Source organism: Sciurus carolinensis, chromosome 11 (assembly GCF_902686445.1).
Source record: "Sciurus carolinensis chromosome 11, mSciCar1.2, whole genome shotgun sequence".
In the NCBI taxonomy this organism is placed as follows: Eukaryota; Metazoa; Chordata; class Mammalia; order Rodentia; family Sciuridae; genus Sciurus; species Sciurus carolinensis.
This window is the reverse complement of record NC_062223.1, coordinates 71,226,444-71,249,983: the sequence shown is the minus strand read 5'-3', so window position 1 is coordinate 71,249,983 and position 23,540 is coordinate 71,226,444. Positions and strand designations below refer to the sequence as shown.

Here is a 23,540-nt window from a genome sequence, read left to right as displayed (position 1 = left end):
GAAGAGAAATACATAACTGTAAAAATGTACTATTAGAATCTCTTGAAAAAAGTATGCCTCTGTCCATGGAAAAATATCACAGTTTTAAGTTCACAGTATAATTACAACTTCCTTGTCACCATGAATCCACCCAAACTATTCCTTCTCTAAAAGATTCCATTTTTTAAATGAATAGTTGCATCATGGGTGAAGTCTGCTTCCTTTTTTATAAGATGAATGGGAAAGCATATTTTCATGGAATTTCAAGATCTAAAGGAGTTCTGGAAATTAGTTGTATCCAACCTTCTGCATGAAGTGGGAATTAGAACAGTAACAGTAGAGCATTAGAACAATAGAGCATGGGTGCTTACCAACCTGGATCTTGAGATCTCAGTCTCCTTATTTATAAAGACAAATTTAATAATCCTTGATAATAAGGTATATTTCACTAGATATTGACGATTCAATGTGATAAAGTCCTAGAATATTTGAACACATTTCCCAGAATAATAAGAGTTCCAAAACTAACTATATAATTTTAAATTATATTGGCACGCCTGATGAAAAAGAACCAGGACAGTTTTTAAATACTCAGGGGAAAAGAGCTTCGAAATCCACAAAATAATACTTCAGTAGGCAATCTGTCCCAGTGAAGAGACTTAGGCACAATGGACTGTGAGATTTGGAAGAACCCAGAAAGACCTGACTTGTACTTTTGCCAAGATGCAGCACTCTTTGGGATCTCCTTAACAAATTAGGTACAATTCCTTTTCTCCGGCCTATCCCCCGGGTCGGCTAGCCATCCCTCTCCTTCCTTCGCATGCTCATTTGTGTATATTGTTATCGTTGCTCATATTCTTTGTTCTCATTACTACCCATCATCCCCCAGAATTGTTATTGTTTTACTTCTGGACAGTAAGAGAGTTTCTTATTCAATTTGTGACCCTACTACTTGACAGAATGCCAGGGGGAATGATTAAGTCAAAAGAAAATAGTTGCAATATGAACTGCTGTCTGGACAATGAGAAACATGTACATGGTTCATGACATTAGAGATGGAAAAGGAGCATGAAGAAGTGACAGGAGGCTGGAGAGGTGGGCTCCAGGATCCCCACACAATTACAATCAAAAGATGCAACTGGTCATCTTGATCAATGACACGTACTGCTCCCTCTGCTATGTGGAATTGCTCATTCTCTTTGAAACTTGTTTCTTCCAGAAGTTGGGGATTCATTACATATGAAGATCTATGTAAGAAGTAGATGGTGGGAGGCAATTATGTGGTAGGGTCTATTTTTACCAATTAAAAAAGACATCTTGGAAAAATGGAAGCTAACTTTATTTTTAGTATATAACAAATAAAAATCTCTAAAGCAAAATAAATGAAACTAAAATCTCATAATGTAAGTGGCATGGGAACTAGGGACATTATCTAGTCCCTTTTATGTCACACTCTACTAGACATCCATAAGAGTTAATTTGTAGGTATGATCGTTTATGTTGCTATAAAAGAAAACACAGGAAACAATTATAGATACAAATTGAGAATCTCATCTGTCTCCAAAGTGTTAACTAAGTGTTTTTTCCCTATGAAATTTCTGAAAGCACCCAACAATTCTATTGAAAGCATAAATGGAGCAAATCAAGCAAGTAAATAAATCACAAAATCTCAGTTCCCCACACTGTTCAAAGGGATAGGAATAAACCACGTGGCGTGGCACCATGGAGAAACACATACATTCCGTTGGCCAGGATAATCTGCCATAAGTTGCGCCCAGGTGTAGAAAGTTGCTCTGTCTTCGGGCATGTGGAGTCATTAGGTGATTTTTTTTTTATCCTAATTTTACAGATCACTAAAAGAAAGTTGTAGAAATACGTGACAAAATATGGCAGCACACCAAAACGACACCAACCCCACAGGAATTTCAGACTTCCTTCTGAATTGTTTTGTCAGGTCTCCCCGCTGGCAACTCTGGCTGTCCCTGCCCCTCTGCCTGCTCTTCCTCCTGGCCATGGGGGCCAACGCCACCCTCCTGATCACCATCCGCCTGGAGGCCTCTCTGCATGAGCCCATGTACTACCTGCTCAGCCTCCTCTCCCTGCTGGACATGGTGCTCTGCCTCACCGTCATCCCCAAGGTCCTGGCCATCTTCTGGTTTGACCTCAGACCCATCAGCTTCTCTGCCTGCTTCCTCCAGATGTATGTCATGAATAGCTTCCTAGCCATGGAGTCCTGTACGTTCATGGTCATGGCCTTTGATCGCTATATAGCCATCTGCCACCCACTGAGATACCCATTCATCATCACTGACCAATTTGTACTCAAGGCTGTCATTTTCATTGTGGCCAGGAACATCTTTATGTGTGGGCCCATCCCCATCCTCTCAGCACGACTCCATTACTGTAGGAGAAATGTCATCGAGAACTGCATCTGTGCCAACATGTCTGTCTCCAGGCTGTCTTGTGATGATGTCACCCTCAATCGCCTTTACCAGTTTGCTATAGGCTGGACTCTGCTGGGATCTGACCTCATCCTCATTTTCCTTTCTTACATCCTCATACTGCGAGCTGTGCTGAAGCTCAGGGCAGAGGGTGCCGCGGCCAAAGCCCTTACTACTTGTGGTTCCCACTTCATCCTCATCCTCTTCTTCAGCACCATCCTTCTGGTCTTTGTCCTCACACATGTGGCTAAGAGGAATGTCTCCCCTGATGTGCCAGTCTTACTCAATGTCCTCCACCATGTCATCCCTGCAGCCCTGAACCCCATTGTTTATGGGGTGAGAACCCAGGAGATCAAGCAAGGAATCCAGAAATTACTGAAGAAAAGGTGGTAACAAAGGCAACCGTCTCTCTGCATTCCTCATATAGGAAGACTTATTCATCAGTTTTTGGGAACTTGGGCTGAGAACCATAACTGGGAGACCAGATTTCAAAAAGAAAAGTGAGTAATAGTTCCGAAATAAGTTCCTGACTCCCTCTTTACACCCCAATAACTTCTTTCCACACACACATGCCAAAAAAAAAAAATAACTCTTACATCTTTGTGTCCTTTTTATTATTACCTAATATTTATGATTCTATTTCTGTCTAAAATGTAAGAACTCAATAAATGACTACCATAGTGGAGAAATAACTCACAGTTAATACTAAAGTTACATCTTTCAACATTGAAATTTTTCAAAATATAACTCTGGAATTTAGTGGCCTTGATTATGACTTGATATTACAAATATAACTGTTATTATGCCATCTCCATAATGCAATTGTGAAAAGACCAGGTAGTTTAAATGTCAGCATTGAAAGTGGCTGGAGTCCAGAGTCTCGTTCACTTACTTCCAACCAAGCCAATGCCTTTTTTCTACCCCTCCTCTTTTTCATGCAAAGTCCCTCTTCTGTTGGCAGAACCCTGAAAGAAATAAGACTCCTGTAGAAATGAAGGACATGTGGAGCAGTGGGTTTTACTGGGTTAGAAGGAGTTACTGGGTTAGAGGATATAAAGTTTCTCCTGAGTGACTTTGCACCACTGTCTCTGCAAGTTTCACAGTGACTACATTTGTGATCTGTGCACAGGGCTCTGCTGAAGCATTCTCATATGTCACAATATCAGAAAACACCCTAGTAATGACACTTAAGTATGTTAGGGTCGATTTTAATGGGGCAAAGATTTCCTAAAGCAAGTTCTTTCTTCCAAGAACTTGGTTAGGGAAATTGATAGGTATAAAGACACATAGGCCAATTTCTAATATTGAGAAACTCATATGGTATTTAGGCAAAATATAAACCAATCTGAATCCAACAATTGTTAAGGAATGTTTTCTTCTACAAGTAAAGAACTGGAAGAAACAAGGTATACACCACACCATGATGCACTCCTGTTGTCCCAGATACATGGGAGGTTGAGGCAGGAGGGTGGCAAATTCAAGGCCAAGACACTCTCTCAAAATTAAGAGAAATAAAAATAGGTAAACATATATTCAGGGAATGACTTGAAAAAGAGAAAACCTGAGATATGAAAGGAGGAGTTACAGGCTCTGCATTCTGGTCCTTGAACAACCATAGATGACATTTGCACCTGGGATTAACCCAGGAGCATCACTCAACTTGAGGATCCTCATCTGTCACATGAAAGCTGAAAACTAAATGTTTTTAAATAGATTTCTGCTTCTAGGAATCTATGCCACACTGCACTATCTTTTTAATTATTTATTTATATATTTTTTTACAGACTGCATTTTGATTCATTGTACAAAAATGGGGTACATCATTGTTTCTATGGTTGTACACGATATAGATTCCAAGACAGGCATCACTCCCACTACTGTGTCTCCTCCATACCTTTTCCCTTTAACATAAATATGAACATTTCCCACATTGCCTGAATGAAACTTGAAACCAAGTAGGAAAACTAACAGCATATTAGGGATAAATTCCAAATACTAAAATTTTTGAGTTTTGTTCAGAGATCAAAAATCCAAGTCTGGCTAAGGATTACTTATACATCTATATCATTAACAGGTCGTCTTACATGTAACTACCCAGAAAAAAGTTATGGTCCTTCATGATGGTTGGACTTCATGTATATTTAATTCTGGGTCTAATAGCTTTAAGCTCTCAATAGACCTAGTGTTTCATTATGAAATGATACTTAAGACTTTATCTTGCTCTCGGGGTTGACATCCTACCAGAAATACTGAGGAAAACAATATATATCAATTCCATTCCAGAAAGTTCCACTGAACCCAAAATCATGCATCTCTACCTTCTGACCCCAAAATGAAAATGTTTCTATATCCACACGGAACAGTTGCCAAAGTCTAGGTCAGTTACCCTAAAAAATATATATTTCATGAATTACTGATATGTTTAAGTTATAATCTCCCATATGTTTTTAACCTCTTTAATTTTCTGTCTAATAACAAGAATAAATTATACTTGACTATTCCCCTGTGGACTTTGAATTCACAGTTACAAGACTCCTTTCAAGCATGTGCTTGAAAATGAAAGTGCATTTATATTTCCTTAAATAACAAGCAATAATCAGTTAAAATTCTGTTCACATAATGTTCACTATCATAAAGACCAGTATACCTAACAAAAATCCTAGTGTTACAAATATTACTATTTCAAAAAGTCTCAATTTATTTAAAACTCAATACTAATGAGAAATATTCTCAAAATAGAAGTAAAAATCTGCTCCTGAAGCAAATTTAAGCCACTAAAGTTGTGAAATACATAATTGCATGAAACCTCTCAAAGATAGTTTTCAACATTTACCCATCAATGTTATACAAATCACTAGGTCTGATAGTGACTCACACCAAGGTACCTTAAAGCAAATCCCAGTGTTTCCAAAAACTGGCTTAACAAACTTGCAGGTGTTTCCCAGAAAAGAGGAATTGATCATAAACTATCTGCTAAATCACAGCTTTGAAAATTTTAGATTATTTAAAACTCTGCATTTTGTCTAGTTCATTTTTTAAGTGTCATGGGGAAAACTCTGACTCAATTTATTAAAAGTGTGCCTAATTTCCATGTTAAAGCACATAATACAGAAGCAAAGTAACTATATCCCACTCTAACCAAGCGATGCAAAACAGGGTTTTCTCCAGTCACTAATGTGAAAATTTAAGAAAATGCTTGAGAAACCTAGTTAATTGAAAGAAAAATGTTTACTCATAAAAAAATGATCACAATAAGAAAACATAAGTGAATGAGACATCTCTCATGGGTTTTGTTTGCCACAAATGTAAAAGGAAGATAGGGAGTTACAAAGTATATGATAAATTCTTCACTCCAAAACACCGAACAGCAGCACATAAAATGTTAGGTAGCATGGTGAGAAGTTTAAAATGGCAGAAGACTTTCTTACTAGCTTGCTGCATGTAAACAGGTCCAAAGGCCTAACAGTGTTGATAATGAGCTACATTTGAATCCAGGGAAATGTTACATTCTAATTAATTGTATCAGTCAATAATAAGAAACAATAGCCTTACAGTAAACTTTCATTAAGCTAACAGTTTACCAATAAGGAAATAGTTGCATCCTAATATTTATGTCTTCCTTCAAATCTTGCCTTAAACAGATTTTCACAATTCTATACATCAACATCTGAAACTGGTTAATTTTAATTTTAATGAAAAATTTTCAGGGAAGTCCCAAGACATACGGAGCACTATATAACCTAGCATTCAATAGGAAACAGAAATAGAAAATCTGATCCTTTGAACCATGGCACGTCTAGATAATGGTAAGATGAAGGACTTGTTAGCAACTTTAACATTACCCGGCATTAGCCTCTCTTCCCCTATCTCCACTATATGCATCTGACAGATATCTAAGGAGATCTTTCATTAGACAGTGATCAAGGAATATATTAATCAAGATGGCAAAGTGTCCACAACACAGCAGTGGCCCTGCAGGATAAATCTGGGGAACAGTTATTTCTATCTCCAATACATATTCAATAATGTTAAGTGTCACACATTCTATGTGCTCAGTATAGGGTCATGAAGAAGACAAGATATGTGTACATTCTGAAAGGAAATTCAAGATATTAAGTAAAGAAACAAATTTAAAATTTATTCCAGAAAGTAGTAAGTGATTTAGGAAAAAAATAAAGATGATATAATCTCTCTTTCCATGAGAAAAGGTGGAAGGACACTGCCATAGTTTCACCCTTCCTCCTTATGACTGAGTAAAATTTGATTGTGTAGATATGCCACGTGATTTTTATACATTCATCTGTTGACTCCCATCTTCCCAATAAACTGATGGAACTGGAGAACATCATGCTAACTGAAATAATCCAAACTCAGAAAGACAAGGGTCAAATGTTTTCTGACATATGTGGAAGCTAGAGAAAATAAGAAAAAAAATATGGGGAGGATGGCATCAAAAAATGGAAGTGAAATCAGTGGTGTGGAGAATGGGAGGGGTGAGAAATAGGAGGAACTGTGGAATTAAGTTGACAAAATCATGCTGTGTGCATGTGTGAGTGGACAACGGTGAATTCCAACTTTATGTACACCTACAAAGTACCGATTCAAAAAACAATAAATAGATGGAGGAGAAGGCTAGTGAAGAAGAGAAGTGGAAATAGGGAGGGAGGAGAGAGAGAGAGGAGGTTCTGGGAACTTAAATTGGAACAAATTATATTCCATGCATATGTGATTATGCCAAAATGAACCCCATGAATATGTACAACTATAATGCACTACCAAAACAAAAAACAAAAAAGAAGGCCATTTTTCATGTGTCTATTGAGAATGTGACCTCTGTCTACTATGAGATAACTACTTATATGGTTTTTTCTCTGTGTATTTTATGCTGTATCACTGGTTCACATTTCTGTTTTGGTGCCAATACCATGCCATTTCTATTACTGTAGTTCTGTAGTATAATTGAAGGTCTGGTATTGTTAGACCTCCTGCTTCACTCATCTTGCTAGGGATTATTTTGTCTATTGTGGGTCTCTTATTTTCCAATTGAATTTCATGAGTGCTTTTTCTATTATATGAAGAACACCATTGGAATTTTAATAGGAATTGCATTAAATCTGTAAAGAGCTTTGATAGTATGGCCATTTTGACAATACTAATTCTGACTATCCAAGAACAGGGTAGATCTTTTCATATTTGAAAATTTTCTTCAATTTCCTTCTTTAGTATCATGTACATTTCATTGTAGAGGTCTTTCACTTCTTTTGTTAGATCGATTCTCAAATACTTTTTTTGAGGCTATTATGAAAGGAGTAGTTTTCCTAATTTCTCATTCAGTTGATTCATCACTGATGTAGAGACATGCATTTGATCTATAGATGTTAGTTTTATGTCTTGCTGCTATTGCTGAATGCATTTTTGAGCTCTAGAAGTTTTCTGGTGGAGCTTTTTTTTTGGGTGTCAAAATATAGAATCATGTCAATGGCAAATAGGGAAAGTTCAAGTTCTTTTTCTTTCCATATACCTCCAATTTCTTTCTTCCTTCTAACTGCTCTTGCTAGAGCTTCTAGGATGAGATTGTATAGAAGTGGTGAAAGAGGGCATCCTTGTCTTATTCCAGGTTTGAGAGGGAACGCTTTCAATTTTACTCCATTTAAATGATATTGGTCTTGGTCTGCCATATATAGCTTTTACATTATTGAGGGTGTTCCTACTATCCCTAGTTTTTCTAGTGTTTTGAACACAAATGGGTGATGTATTGTGTCAAATGTTTTTTCTGCATCTATAGAGATAATATGATTATTGTCTATTGATGTGATGAATGTTGATAGCACCTCAATTCATAATAGCTAAACTATGGAACAAAACTAGGTGCCCTTCACCAGATGAATGGATAAAGATAATGTGGTGTATATATGCACAGTGGAATTTAACTCAGCCATAAAGAGAAATGAAATTATGGCATTTGCTGGTAAATGGATGGAACTGGAGTTTATGAGACTAAAGGAAATAAGCCAATACCAAAAACCCAAAGGATGAATATTCACACTGATATGTGGATGCTAACACACAATGTGGGCAAGGGGGAATAGAAGTACTTTGGAATAGACAAAGGGGAATGAAGGGAGGGAAGTAAGATTGGGAGTAGGTAAGTGAGTAGAATGAGTCAGACATTACTTTCTTATGTTCCTACATGTTTATATATGAATACACAACCAATGTAATTCCACATCATGTACAACCAGAATAATGGAAAGTAGTATTCTTTATATACTATATGTATTATATAGATACACACATATATATGTATAAAATTTGTCAAATTACATTGTACTGTCCTGGATAAATAAAACAAACTTTTAAAACATGTGAGTGATCTCTGTGAAAATGATTTTTGAACTAAAATCACACATGTTGAGATGTTGATCATTTTCCGCATAGAGTCCGTTCCATTCAGATTCAATTAGAACACTAAATTCAGACAGCAAACCTAGAATAAGTGGAAGCCCAAGGAGTAGTGGACATCCCACCAGGATGATTGGATACAGAAAACAGAAGGTAAAGGCAGAAGACCAGGTCAGTGGATGCTGAGGAATTCTGACTACAGTTAACAGGACCTCTTTCTCTGAACAAAGTACCACAATCATGAGAAGGGGACTATCAAGCTCCAGGCCTGGCAGATGACTGAAGGTCAATGCAGAATTATAGAATAGGAATGTGACTGAGAACCAAAACAGACACACCATCCTATGAACCCATGAAAAAGAAGACTGGCCCTTAAAATCCATATCCCTATGGTCATATTAGTACTAGGGTAGGACTGCTATAACCCAGTTTGATTGTAATGGTGCTCAGCTCTACAGCATTTACCTCAATGATTCCATCCTTATTACTCCTAGAATGGATTCTTCAAAATGCATATCTCAACCAAAAGTAGAAAATTATTCAAACTGGCTAGTGGCTATAACTAAAACAATTACCATGCAAATATATTTCATGAGGGATTTTTGGATGGAGGGCAGGGGAAGGAATAGGGGTACACATTCATCCCTGTCAATGAGAGGTTTCTTAATTTCTTTCTGTTGAATATGTGTGTAATAACCCTTTGCTGTTGGTTTCGCTTTAAATCTTGCTTTAAAAGTGTATCCTCCATTTTAAATATACAAAGTCCATTTCTCTGATAATTTAGAGGAATTAATACTTTCAACCATATAAAATACCATGTTTTAATATGTTTACAAAAACCAGCATATGAAATGTCATCAATAAGCAGCCCTGTCTTTTAAAATTGGACTCTATAGTCTAGCAGCCATTTGGTGGGGCCAAATGTCTTGACAGAGGCACTTATTAAATCACTTATTAAATAATTGAAGGAACATCTACTATGTGTCACATGTAAAGCTACATGTGCAGATACAAAGAAGAATGAGCTCACAATCTATTGTGAGCAATTAGGAATTCAGGGTACCCAACAGTTGAAAACGTTTCTTGAAGGAAGGGAGGGAAATTAGTGGAAAATTAATGATCCACAAAACAACTTCTAAATGGGATATAAATAACATCTATATCCTGATGAGTCAAACTTCTATAATAAGCCTTGATCTGACTCCGGATAAGTACTAGTTGCTTACTTTTACCTCTTCACTCAGATTAGTAATAGTCATTGCAAACGTACAGTCATAGGAAAGAATTGGTATAGAATGAATCTCATCAAGAGTTGTCCTTCTGATATTACATACCAAGCTCACTCATCAGCCAGCTAATGACAATTTCACTATTCCACTTGGTCTTGCTAAAAACTTCAGTATCATCCTTTAATCCTTTCCAGTTTTTATACTCCTCAGATGACTCTCTATATATTGTGAACACATAGCTTCAATTTTCACTCACCACCTTAACCAAAGCCATTATCATTTTTAACCAGATGGTTGTGTAAAAACCTTCATTGTTTTCCCCAATCCTGTCCACATCTACCCCATGTTCTGTTGAAAGTGCTTCTTCATCATTGCCTACAAAGTAAATGAGACACAGAATGTAAAGACTGAGAAGAACCTGGAAAGTGTTAAATACTTGTTTAAGGACTAATTGAGAAATTGTGATGGTACAAAGAGGAATGAAGAACTTAAAGGTGGGTTCAGCACATATTTGCAAAGGAGGAGTGAGGAAGAGTATTTTGACAGTAGCTTAGAAGGTCTGGGTTCGAAATGAAGGTAGAACCATGGATGCCATGTGGAATCCATAGTGACATTCGGATGAAACCATCAATACACGTTCAGACTTCTATAGTCCATGATCTTTGACTTCTATCTCTCCAGGCTAGTATTTGAGTAGTTTGATAATCCCCTGCTTGATTTCCTGGGTACGAACTCCATAAACAATGGGGTTGAGGGCTGGTGGGATGAGGTGATGCAGGACATTGAGAAGAATAGGTACCTCTGAGGGGATCTTCTTTCCTGCCTTGTTTGTGAAGATGAAGACGAGCAGCAGTGTATAAAAGAAAAGGATAAGAATGAGATGTGAACCACAAGTGCTCAAAGCCTTGGTGGTTGCGCCTCCTGACTGCAAGTGTGTAACAGCCCTCAGGATGAAGCAGTAAGACAGCAAGATGAGCACCAGGTCAGAACCTAGAAGGCACCAAACACTCACGAATTGATAGAGCTTATTTAGGCGAATGTCCCCACAGGAGAGCTTTGCTACAGAAATGTTGGCACATATACAGTTCTCTACCACGTTGCTGGCACAGTAGTTGAGCCTAGCAGCCAGGACTGGAGTAGGCAGTGTGGCTACCAGATTGCGGAAGACAATGAAGATGGCTGCATTAATGACAAACTGTTCAGTGATGATGGACGAGTAGCGCAATGGGTGGCAGATGGCCACATAGCGATCATAGGCCATGACCAGAAAGGTAGAGGATTCCATGGGGAGGAAGGTATTCATGATGAACATCTGCAGGAAGCAGCCTGAGAAGCTGATGGTCTTCATGTTGAACCAGAAGATGAGTAGCACCTGCCAGAATCATTGTTATCAAAAAACCTGTCTACTCATTATTATCCTACAGCATTTAACCCTTAGGAAAACCCTCAGATGGATGATTAAAACCAACCACACCCCCCAAACAAAAGCCCCACAATCCCACCTGGGACAGTATCCTCATTTCAAATACTTTCTATCTCCAAAGTTTAACTTAAACCCTTTCCCTAAATCTAAGGACCAACCATGGGTTTTAAAAATGCTTACTTGTAGCCTGTCCTCCTCTGGGCTCCATGGTCCTTACCCAAACTTCAGTGGGCACATCTGCCCATGAGAGGATATATGCATCACAAGAACCCAGTAAGTTCACTGGTTGTAATGGAACATTTTCCAGTCCCTCCATACAACACAAGAAACCTTTTCCAAAAATGCTTCCTATCACAGTACATGATACAAATGTACAGATGATTGCATTTAAAAAGCCAATTCTAGAGCCCAGGGTGTGGGGTGGGATCATTGAGATTTAAGGAAAGGTAAGAAGTAATAAGTAGAAGAATGAAGGCGTAAGGAGAAAATTTGAATTTTAAATATTCCTCAGACTGACAGATGGTCTTTCCACTGGAAAATAATGAAAACTTAAAAACTCAAGAACTTAACATAAAAGAGGAGCCAGGCACAGTGGAAAACGCCTGTAGTCCCAGCACCTCAGGAAGCTGAGGCACAAGGATCGCAAGTTCGAAGCCAGCCTCAGGAAAGGGGAGGTACTAATGAACTCAGTGAGACCCTGTCTCTAAATAAAATAAAACAGGGATGAAGATGTGGCTTAAGGGTTGATTGCCCCTGAGTTCAAGCCCGGGTACCAAAAAATAAAATAATAAAAAAATTAAAAAAGAACAGGACATATCTGTGAAGGATCTGGTGTCGTGGTTTTCCTTTAGGTATGGTAAGGATTTGTAGAAGCAAAACAATAGCACTTTTTAAAGAAAGAAGTTTGAATGACTGGAAGAAAATCTAGGGAGGGTCAGACCTTGGGGATGACTGTGAGGCAGAGGATGACGTCCAGCACAGAGAGGATGGCGAGCAGGTAGTACATGGGCTCATGCAAAGATGCTTCCTGCCAGATGGTGATTAATAAAACAACGTTGGCCCCCAGGGCCAAAGCCAGGAGAGGAGCCAATACGACTGAAAGCCAGTGCTGTGAGTCCTGCATGCCTGGAAAGCAGATCATCAGGAATTCCATCACCTGGGTCCCTGTGTTGTTGGGGGATAATACCATGACTATCAGGTGGGGCTTAAATCACTGAAAGGCAAGAGGCAAACATGGTTAATAAACACCTAACTGATCCGTCTTCCTCCATTCTAGGCTTTCAGCTTTATCCACAATTCTTTTGAATACCAGTCTGTGTTACATTTATATTTAAGTTGGACTATATTGTTCAAATTTTTTCCTTAGCACTCAATATATTATGGGCCAATAAAAACTCCCGTCACATGAGTATGTCCCAGAGAGGTTCCATCATTCATTTATAAACATTTAGATCCATCTACACCTATAGGACATGCTTCATATATTGCAAACATTGTTGTGTCTTGTGTATCATGTCCTCTGGATTCCATTATTTTTCCCTCAGAAGTGTAACATCTGCCTCTTCCATTCTCATCTTCACCAAAAATGTACTTCCTAGAATGCTTTTCTTATTACTCATCTTTAATGAATCTCCTTTTCAATGTTCCCCTATGACCCTCAAATACTCCAGGAGTGTTGCTAGTCCGGCATTAATGAAATTGGACTACATTCAGTGATGCTTCCTATTTGTTTTCCCAAAAGTTTATAAATGGAATTTTATCTTTTCATCATAAAGGAGAAATATACTAGGCACCTGGTGATATAATAGGCATTCAATAAGAATATTTCAGATATATAAAACTGATAGATTATTGAAAGCACCATAATGCCTTATTATTTAGAAACTCTGTATCTTGCTTGCCTATAATTCACTGGCACTGTTTCTTAGCTCTCAGAAAAAGACTGAATGACACAGAAGAGAAATAATTTAACAGTGATAACAAAATCAAAACAAAGCTGAGCCCTGTGGTGCACACCTGCAATCCCAGCAGCTCAGGAGGCTGAGGCAGGAGGATCTCAAGTTCAAAGCCATCCTCAGCAAAAGGGAGGTGCTAAGCAACTCAGTGAGAGTCTGTCTCTAAATGAAATACAGGGCTGGAATTGTATTCAGTGGTAGAGTACTTACCTCACATGTATGGGGTTGGATCCTCAGACCACATCAATAAAATAAAGACATTGTGTCCATCTAAAACTACAAAAAATTTAAAAAACTAAACAGTCTTCTAAATAAAATACAAAATAGGGCTGGGGATGTGGCTCAGCGGTCAAGTGCCCCTGAGTTAAATTTCCGGTGCCCCACTCAAAAAATAATTAAGTTAAAGGCGAGAAAAATAAATTTCAAAGACACCTGTACCATAACTTTTTTGATTGTGAATTTGTTAAGAACCAAAAGAAACCTCTTTGTTGTCAGGGAATAGATGGTGGAAATTAGAAAATGAAGCGAATGAAGCTTATAAGACAAGAAGGAACTTACTGAAGGAATACATAAACATGCCCTGGACACAATGCTCCACAGACTGGAGCCCCTTTTCTCTTTGACATCTTCTTCACCAGCCAGGAATGTGCTGGTGAAGAAGTTGTCAGGGTCTTGTGTGTTCTCCTAGGAAGCTCAGGAAATCATTTCTTATGGTTGGATTTGGGAGGTTATGTTGGTATGGGCACCTAGGATGTCAGATGCAAAATATTTCCCAGAGTATGAAGCTCTTGTTTTATTCTGAAGCATATAGTGTGGGCATCTCTTCAGGATTCTTTTTTTTTTTTTATCTACACCAGCAGATCACAAATGTGAGTGCTCATCAGAATCACCCAAGAAATTGGGAAAGATACTGATTTCTGGGCACAGCCCAATTCTGTAGATAGAGGGTGATAATGGCTTTCTAACAAATTCCTAGGTATTGCTGAAACTGCTTTGCAGGGATAGCACTTCAGGAATAACAGGGTTATCCCCAACTGTGATAACTGACCTGACCTGACCTCTGATTTAGCTTACCCTTAATCCAAGGCTGCTATCTCAGTTCAGAGAGTCCCTGACACAGTTCTGTTTAGATTCAGATACCAAATTGGCCACCTTCCCTTTACCTTCACTTCTTACAGTACAATTCTGGCCTTCTGATTTGAAAGCTGCCTTCCTCCCAGGGATTCTCTGAGAATTTTGTAAATTCCTTTTTCATGGTTTTGTCTCTCAGCATGGATCTATACTTCTTAGCCATCTCTCCCAGCAGGATCAAAGTTCAGTAAGGTCCAGGCATCTTTCCTGTTCCTCTCAGGCAGTTGGCACAAATTCAGTTGCTTGCATCATGCCTCTAATAATCTGAGAAGGCGTCCTTCTCTCCCATCATCCTCCCTGCCAGCAACAGAGCATGACCCACATTGCTGCATGCTCAGGGTTTTCTAACATCAGTGATCTCTACAGAGTGTAAGAACATTCTCTGAAATAAATAATGAAGAAAGACAAAGAACAAACTCAAAGTGTCACTCACGCTTGGGTTTTCAACGACTGGTCCCAAAAATACTTAACGGAGAAAGTCTTCTCTAAACAGCAGTTTTCACCATCCAGTGCTTTTGGCAGTGTGTGGATCCTCAGCTTCTCACTGGCCCTGTGTTTGTGACTTTGGCCTCAGGGTCTCTCTATGAAAATGTCGAATATATCAAGCTATTCTCCTGCGACCGGAAAGACAAAGCATTGGTTTTGGAATTCTGCTCCCATGGGTTCTTTCCCCCTTACGGATACACAGACATTTCCAAGAAGTAAAGGGAAATTTCTGCATTTATATTCAGGTGGAGTAAGAGAAGGAATCAACTTAGAGTCTCCCTGGAGGTGACTGAGAGTTACATAAACTGTCGCAATGGAAGGCACATCACCCAGGGACTTCAATGACAAATTTCAGTAGACTTACAAAACTCACCTCATCTTACATATATGCTGCCTTCTTTAGAAAATTTTTTAAATGATGCCTTTATGATCACTTACTTTATCATTAATAATTACTAAGTTCTATAAATACCTTTACAGTGGAAAATATATGTCACTACAGGAAGATAATTTTACAAAATCCTGAACATTCCCTTAACTTGCATATATTTAGTTAGATGACAATATTTCAATGTTATAAGTTGTTATTGCTAAGGTTATCAACAATGAATAGTAAAATACTGAATTAAAAACTGGTTAAGCAAATGCTGCTGGGATGCAAATTAGTGCAACTACTATGGAAAGCAGTATGGAGCTGCCTCTGAAAACATGGAATGGAACCACCATTTCACCCAGTTATCCCACTCCTCAGTTTATATTCCAAGGACTTAAAATCACCATAATATAGTGACATGGCCACATCAATGTTTATAGTAGCTCAGTTCACATTAGCTAAGCTATAGAACGAACCTAGGTGCCCTTCAATACATGAATGGATAAAGAAAATGTGGTACATATACACAATGAATATTAGCTATAAAGAAAATGTAATTATGGCATTTGCAGGTAAATGGATGGAATCAGAGGCTATCATGCTACGTGAAATAAGCCAGTCCCTAAAAAACCAAAGGCCCAGTTTTCTCTCTAATATGTAAATACTGACTCTTAGTAGGCAATGGGGAGGGAGGAAATGAGGTTCACCAGATTGGCCAGGGATAATGGAGAGAAAGGGGGATGGGAATGGGAAAGGCAGTAGAATGAATCAGACATAACTTGTCTATATTCATATATGAATACACCACCAGTGTAACTCCACATCATGTACAACCACAAGAATAAGAAGTTATGCTCCATGAATGTTGTATGACATGTCAAAATACATTCTACTGTCATGCATAACTAAAAAGAACAAATAAAATTATTTTAAAAATTGGTTAATACAAAATAAGACTGGTAAGAAAAATTAATGTGAAATACATGAGCTAAATATTAAAATAAGAAGATAGCTATAAAGCAATCAATAATTGCATTTATGTAGGTGGATCAAGTATTCCAAGTAAAAGACTAAGACTGTCACATTGCATATATTCATGCTTTTTACAAAAAATACACTTTAAATAGAAGCATCTATGACGCTTAAAAACAACATATGTCATGAAAACTTCAACCAGAAGAATGTCAGGAAATGATTCTAATTGGATTGATGCACATGTTAAGGCAAGGAGCATTAATAGAATTAGAGACACATTATAAAGATAAATGGTCATAGTGATTAATTATAAGGTACAGCATCAGAGTCTCCATTCAAATAAAGCAAAACTGACAAAAATAAAGAAAGAGAGAAATCCAGAATCTTGGTGAGAGACTTCTATACCTCTCCTAAAATGTCCTAAAACGTGATGGGATAAGCTGATAAAAAGACAATTCACACAGACACAGAAGAACGGGACAATAAACAATGTAACCCAACTGACATATAGAACATTGTACCCCGTAATAATGAATTAATATTATTTTCAAGTGCATATAAATCACTTATCAAAATCAACTAAAAGTTTAAAAGTAAAAACATCTCAACAAATTTTAAACTGTTAAAATTATTCAGAATACGTTCTCTGACTATAATGAAATTAAGCTCTGAAACAATAAGAGTAATGTATCTAGAAAATTCACACTTCACAAAAATTAAATAACACACAAATAAATAGTCTATAGGTCAAAAAAAATCAAAATGGAAATTGTATTTTGAATCAATAATATCTATGTGATTATAAATAAGTATGTTCACAGGGTATAGAAAAATGAGTGCCTAGAAAGAACTATGTAGTCAAAAATACATAGTTATATATGTGTTTGTTGGTCAACTTTACATCTCTGTAACCAAAATACCTGACAAGAACAACCAAAAGCAGGAAAAATTTATTCTGGCTCATGATTTCACTCCATGGTTGACTTACTCCATTGCTTCTGATGCAACTTAAGGCAGAACATCAAGGTAGAGGATGTGACAAAGGAAAGCTACAAGGCTCAAGATAGCCAGCAAGCAGAAAAAGAGAGAAAGGTGTACTGAGAGCAGACCAGGGACAATATATAGTCCCCAAGGAAAAGCCACCAGTGATCTGCTTCCTCCAGCCAAGCCCCACTTACCTATTCCAGTAGTCCACTCAAAGTATTACTCCAACAAATGGATTAATTCAGTTATGAGGTTAGAGCCTCATAATCCAATCATTTCCTCAAAACCCTACATTTGAACATCGCTCCATTGGGGACCAAATCTTCAACACATTAGGTTAAGGGACATTCCAAATCAAAGCACAATAATATGTATATTACATGCAATATTTAACATATTTAAAGTTACATAATATAAGGTAGAATATGTTGTACACAAAGTATAACAAGAAAAAATAAAATTGGTGATTAAATATAACACCTCCAAAAATGGACAAGATTAGAAGGAAAGTAGTAATTAAGATACAAAAAGTCTATCACTATTTGCCAATGACATGATTCTCTCTTTAAAGGATCCAAAAAATTCCACCTGAAAACTTTGAGAACTAATAAATGAATTCAGCAAAATAGCAGGATATAAAATCAACACTCATATAAAATCAATCTAATGCATTTCTTTTCATAAGTGATGAATCCTCTGAAAGAGAAATTAAGAAAACTCCTTCATTCACAACATCCTCAAAAAAAAAAAAAAAAACCACAAAATATTTGGAAATCAATCTAACAAAAGAGGTGAAAGACACTTACAATGAAAACTACAGGACACTAAAGAAAGAAATTAACCCAAACCTTAGAATATGGAAAGATCTCCCATGTTCTTGGATAGGCAGTATTAATATTGTCAAAATGGCCATACTTCCAAAAGTGTTATAGAGATTCAATGTAATTCCAATTAAAATCCCAATGACATTTCCCATAAAAATACAGAAAGCAATCATGAGATTCTTTGGAAGATTAAGAGACCCAGAATAGCTAAAGCAATCCTTAGCAGGAAGAGACAAGAGGTATCACAACACCAGACCTTACACTATACTACACAGCAATAGTAACAAAAACGGCAAACAAACAAAAAAAAAATAGACAGGTAGACCAATAGTACAGAATAGAAAACATAGAGACAAACCTACATAAACACAGTTACCTCATCATACTAGACAAAGGTGCCAAAAACATACAATGGAGAAAAGACAACCTCTTCAACAAATGGTGCTGGGAAAATTAGAAATCCATATGTAGCAAAATGAAATTAAACCTCTATCTCTCACCCTGTACAAAATTCAATGCAAAATGGATCAAGACCCTATGAATTAGACAAGAGACTCTGCATTAAGAGAAGAAAATATAGGGGAAGATCCAAGATGGCAGACTAGAGGGTGACTGCATGTCCCATCGCTCCAGAACTCAGGATTCAAGAAGGGGAGGTATTGAGAGACTCGGAACAACATAGAGCCACAGGGTGAGTCTCTCCCACCAAGTGAAACTCAGCCCGAGGCGGCAGGCCCGGACAGGGGGCAATTTCTTCGAGCAGGGCAGGGCAGCGAGAGTCTTCCCCAAGCAGCCCTGCTCCCTCCCACGGCAGGCCTGATCCACAGCCAGCTTCTTGAAGCAGGCCCACACAGTGAGAGTTTTTCTGCACAGAGTCAACCCCAAGCCCTGAACCTAGCAGCGGGCCCCAGCCCACAGGCGGCTTCTGGGACCAGAGCAGGGCAGCAAGAGACTTAGCCAAGCAGCCCTCCTCCCTCTGGTGGCAGGCAGGGTCCACAGGCAGGTTCTCAGAGCAGGCCCCCCCAGGGAGAGCTTTTCTGCACAGAGCCAACCCCAAGCCCATAACCCAGGGGCAGGCCCTGGCCCACAGGCGGCTTCTGGAACCAAGACAGGACAGGGAGAGGCTTTCCCCAAGCAGCCTGGCTCCCTCAGGTGGGGGCAGGCCCTGTCTATAGCCAGCTTCTAGGAACAGGACAACCCAGTGAAAGGATTTCCACACAGAACCAGTCCCCAGCACTGGACCCAGTAGTGGGCTAGAGGCAGCTTTCTTCAGAAGCACTGCATTATCAAGTTCCTCCAAGACTTCAGCCTACTGAAGGCTGGGAGGTGATATACTGGAAATCTACAGGAACACTATAAGCCATAAAGGAAATCTGCAATATCTCAGAGTCCCACTGATATCTGACCAATATGAGAAAACAAGGGAAGAAAATGTCCCAAACAAACCTAGATACTATATCAATAAAACCCAATGACAGCACAGCAGAAGAAATGTCAGAAAGGGAGTTCAGAATGCACATAATTAAAACAATCAGGGAAGCAAAGAAGGAGATGAAAGAGCAAATGCAGGCATTAAGTGATCGCACCACTCAGCACTTAAAAGAGCAAATACGAGAAGCAAGAGATCATTTCAATAAAGAGTTATAGATATTGAATAAAAAAAAAAAAACAGAAATTCTTGAAATGAAGGAAACAATAAACCAAGTTAAAAACTCCATAGAAAGCATAACCAATAGGATAGAACACCTGGAAGTCAGAACCTCAGACATTGAAGACAAAATATCTAATCTTGAAACAAAATTGACCAAACAGAGAAGATGGTAAGAAATCATGAACAGAATCTACAAGAATTATGGGATATCATGAAAAGGCCAAATTTAAGAATTATTGGGATTGAGGAAGGCTTAGAGAAACAAACCAAAGGAATGAACAATCTATTCAATGAAATAATATCAGAAAATTTCCCAAATCTGAAGAATGAAATGGAAAACCAAGTACAAGAGGCTTATAGGACTCCAAATATACAAAATTACAACAGACTCACACCAAGGCACATTATCATGAAAATACCTAACATACAAAATAAAGACAGAATTTTAAAGGCCACGAGAGAAAAGAATCAAAGTACATTCAGGGGGAAACCAATAAGAATATCAGCAGAGTTTTCAATCCAGACCCTAAAAGCTAGAAGGGCCTAGAACAACATTTACCAAGCCCTGAAAGAAAATGGATGCCAACAAAGAATCTTATACCCAGCAAAACATACTTTCAGATTTGACGACGCAATAAAATCCTTCCATGATAAACAAAAGGTAAAGGAATTTACAAAAAGAAAACTGGCATTACAGAACATTCTCAGCAAAATATTCCATGAGGAAGAACTGAAATAAACGATGCAAATCAGCAACGGGAGGAACTAGCCTAAAGGAATAGCCAAATAAACGAGAAACCAAATCATGTCAAAAAACAAAAATGAGTCAAATGACTGGGAATACAAATCATATCACAATAATAACCCTGAATGTTAATGGCCTGAACTCATCAATCAAAAGACAGAGACTGGCAGATTGGATTAAAAAGAAAAATCCAACAATATGCTGCCTGCAAGAGATTCATCTCATAGAAAGAGATACCCACAGACTAAAGGAGAAAGGATGGGGAAAAATATACCATGCACATGGACACAGCAAAAAAGTTGGAGTATCCATCTGCATTTCAGATAATGTGCACTTCAAGCCAAAGTTAGTCAGAAGGGATAAAGAAGGACATTTCATACTGCTTAGGGGAAGCATAAATCAGAAAGACATAACAATCAAATATATCTATGCCTCAAACACTGGCTCACCCATGTACGTCAAACAAATCCTTCTCAATTCCCAGAATCAAATAGACCACAACACAATAATACTAGGTGATTTTAACACACCTCTCTCACCACTGGATAGATCTTCCAAACAAAAATTGAATAAAGAAAACATAGATCTCAATAACAAAATCAACAATTTAGACTTAACGGACATATATAGAATATAACATCCAACAAAGAATGAATACACTTTCTTCTCAGCAGCACATGTATCCTTCTCTAAAATAGACCATATTTTATGCCACAAAGCTATTGTTAGCAAATACAAGAAGATAGAGATACTACATTGTATTCTATCAGATTATAATGGATTGAAATTAGAAATAAATGACAGAATAAAAAACAGAAACTTCTCCAAGAAGTTTGGAGATTTAATAATATGCAATTATATGATGAATGGATAACAGAAGACATCAGGAGGGAAATAAAAGAATTCTTAGAAGTAAACAAAAACAAAGTCACATCATATCAAAATCTCTGGTACTCTATGAAAGCAGAACTTAGAGGAAGATTTATTTCATGGATCGCATTCAACAAAAGAAGTAAAAATCAACAAATAAACACTACAGCTCAAAGCCCTAGAAAAAGAAGAGCAGACCAACACCAAAAGTACTAGAAGACAGGAAATAGTTAAAATCACAGCTTAAATCAACAAAATTAAAACAAAAGAAACAATCAGAAAAATTAACAAAATAAAGAGTTGGTTCTTTGAAAAAATAAACAAAATTGATAAACACTTAGCCACACTAACAAAGAGAAAGAGGGAGAAAACTCAAATTACTACAATTCAGAATGAACAAGGAATTATCACTGCAGACACGAGTGAAATACAAAACATAATTAGAAGCTATTTTGAAATTCTATACTCAAACAAAACAGAAAACCACAAAGACATCAACAAGTTTCTAGAGACATATGAATTACCTACACTGAACAAGGAGGACAAACACAACTTAAATAAATCAATTTCAAGCAATGAAATAGAAGAGGTCATCAAAAGCCTACCAGCAAAGAAAAGTCCGTGACCAGATGGGTTCTCAGCCGAATTCTACAAAACCTTCAAAGAAGAGCTCATTCCAATACTCCTCAAAGTATTTTATGAAATAGAAGAGGAGGGAACCCTCCAAAACTCATTCTACGAAGCCAATATCACCCTGATACCTAAACCAGACAGAGACACATCAAGGAAAGAAAATTTCAGACCAATATCCTTAATGAACATCAACACAAAAATCCTCAACAAAATTTCAGCAAATTGCATACAAAAACATTTTTAAAAGATAGTGCACCACGATCAAGTGGGTTTTCTCCCAGGGATGCAAAGTTGGTTCAACATCCAGAAATCAATAAATGTCCTTCACCATATCAACAGACTTAAAGTTAAGAATCACTTGATTATTTCGATAGATTCACAAAAAGCATTTGATAAAATACAGCATCCCTTCATGCTCAAAACACTAGAAAAACTAGGGATAGTGGGAACCTTCCTTAACATTGTAAAGACCATCTATGCTAAGCCCATGGCTAATATCATTCTAAATGGTGAAAAACTGAAAGCATTCCCCCTAAAAACTGAAACAAGGCAGGGATGCCCTCTTTCACCACTTCTATTCAACATCATCCTTGAAACTCTAGCCAGAGCAATTAGATAAACCAAAGAAATTAAAGGGATACAAATAGGAAAAGAAGAACTCAAACTATCCCTATTTGCTGATGATATGATTATATATTTAGAGGAACCTGGAAATTCCACCAGAAAACGTTTAGAACTCATAAGTGAATTCAGTAAAGTATCAGGTTACAAGATCAATGATCATAAATCCAATGCATTTTTATACATAAGTGATGAATCTTCAGAAAGAGAAGTTAGGAAAACTACCCCATTCACAATAGCCTCCAAAAAAATGAAATACTTGGGAATCAATCTCACAAAAGAGGTGAAAGACCTCTACAATGAGAACTACAGAACACTAAAGAAAGAAATAAAAGAAAATCTTAGAAGATGGAAAGATCTCTCATGTTCCTGGATAGGCAGAATTAATATTGTCAAAATGGCCATACTACCAAAAGTGTTATACAGATTCAATGCAATTCCAGTTAAAATCCCAATGACATACCTTACAGAAATAGAGCAAACAATTATGAATTTCATCTGGAAGAATAAGAAACCCAGCATAGCTAAAGCAATCCTTAGCAGAAAGAGTGAAGCAGGGGGTATCGCAAATACCAGATCTTCAACTCTACTACAAAGCAATAGTAACAAAAACTGCATGGTATTGGTACCAAAATAGACAGGTAGATCAGTGGTACAGAATAGAGGACATGGACACAAACCAAAATAAATACAATTTTCTCATACTAAACAAAGGTGCCAAAAATATGCAATGGAGAAAAGATAGCCTCTTCAACAAATGGTGCTGGGAAAACTGGAAAACCATATGCAACAGATTGAAAATAAACCCCTATCTCTCA

At 37.5% G+C, this 23,540-nt stretch overlaps 2 protein-coding genes across 2 annotated transcripts; one reads left to right on the top strand and one right to left on the bottom strand.

Annotated features, from left to right (window-relative positions):
- Positions 1–1,865: 1,865 nt before the first annotated feature.
- LOC124960218 (olfactory receptor 56A3-like) lies at positions 1,866–2,813 on the top strand. The gene has a single exon (XM_047518849.1). It carries the CDS (start codon positions 1,866–1,868, stop codon positions 2,811–2,813), a length of 948 nt encoding a protein of 315 aa, XP_047374805.1.
- A 7,920-nt stretch (positions 2,814–10,733) lies between these two features.
- On the bottom strand, positions 10,734–12,666 carry LOC124959523 (olfactory receptor 56A4-like). The gene is made up of 2 exons (XM_047517943.1): positions 12,415–12,666; positions 10,734–11,423 (listed from the first exon to the last, which is right to left on the bottom strand). Exons 1-2 carry the CDS (start codon positions 12,661–12,663, stop codon positions 10,734–10,736), a joined length of 939 nt encoding a protein of 312 aa, XP_047373899.1. The 5' UTR covers positions 12,664–12,666.
- Positions 12,667–23,540: the final 10,874 nt, after the last annotated feature.

Bases quoted from the DNA above. Each gene is read 5' to 3' on its own strand.
- LOC124960218 (XM_047518849.1), top strand. From the start codon at position 1,866: ATGGCAGCACACCAAAACGACACCAACCCCACAGGAATTTCAGACTTC.
- LOC124959523 (XM_047517943.1), bottom strand. From the start codon at position 12,663: ATGGTATTATCCCCCAACAACACAGGGACCCAGGTGATGGAATTCCTG. The intron at 11,424-12,414 runs GTCTGACCCTCC...TGATTCTGGCAG, and splicing joins GCCTCACAGTCATCCCCAAG to GTGCTACTCATCTTCTGGTT.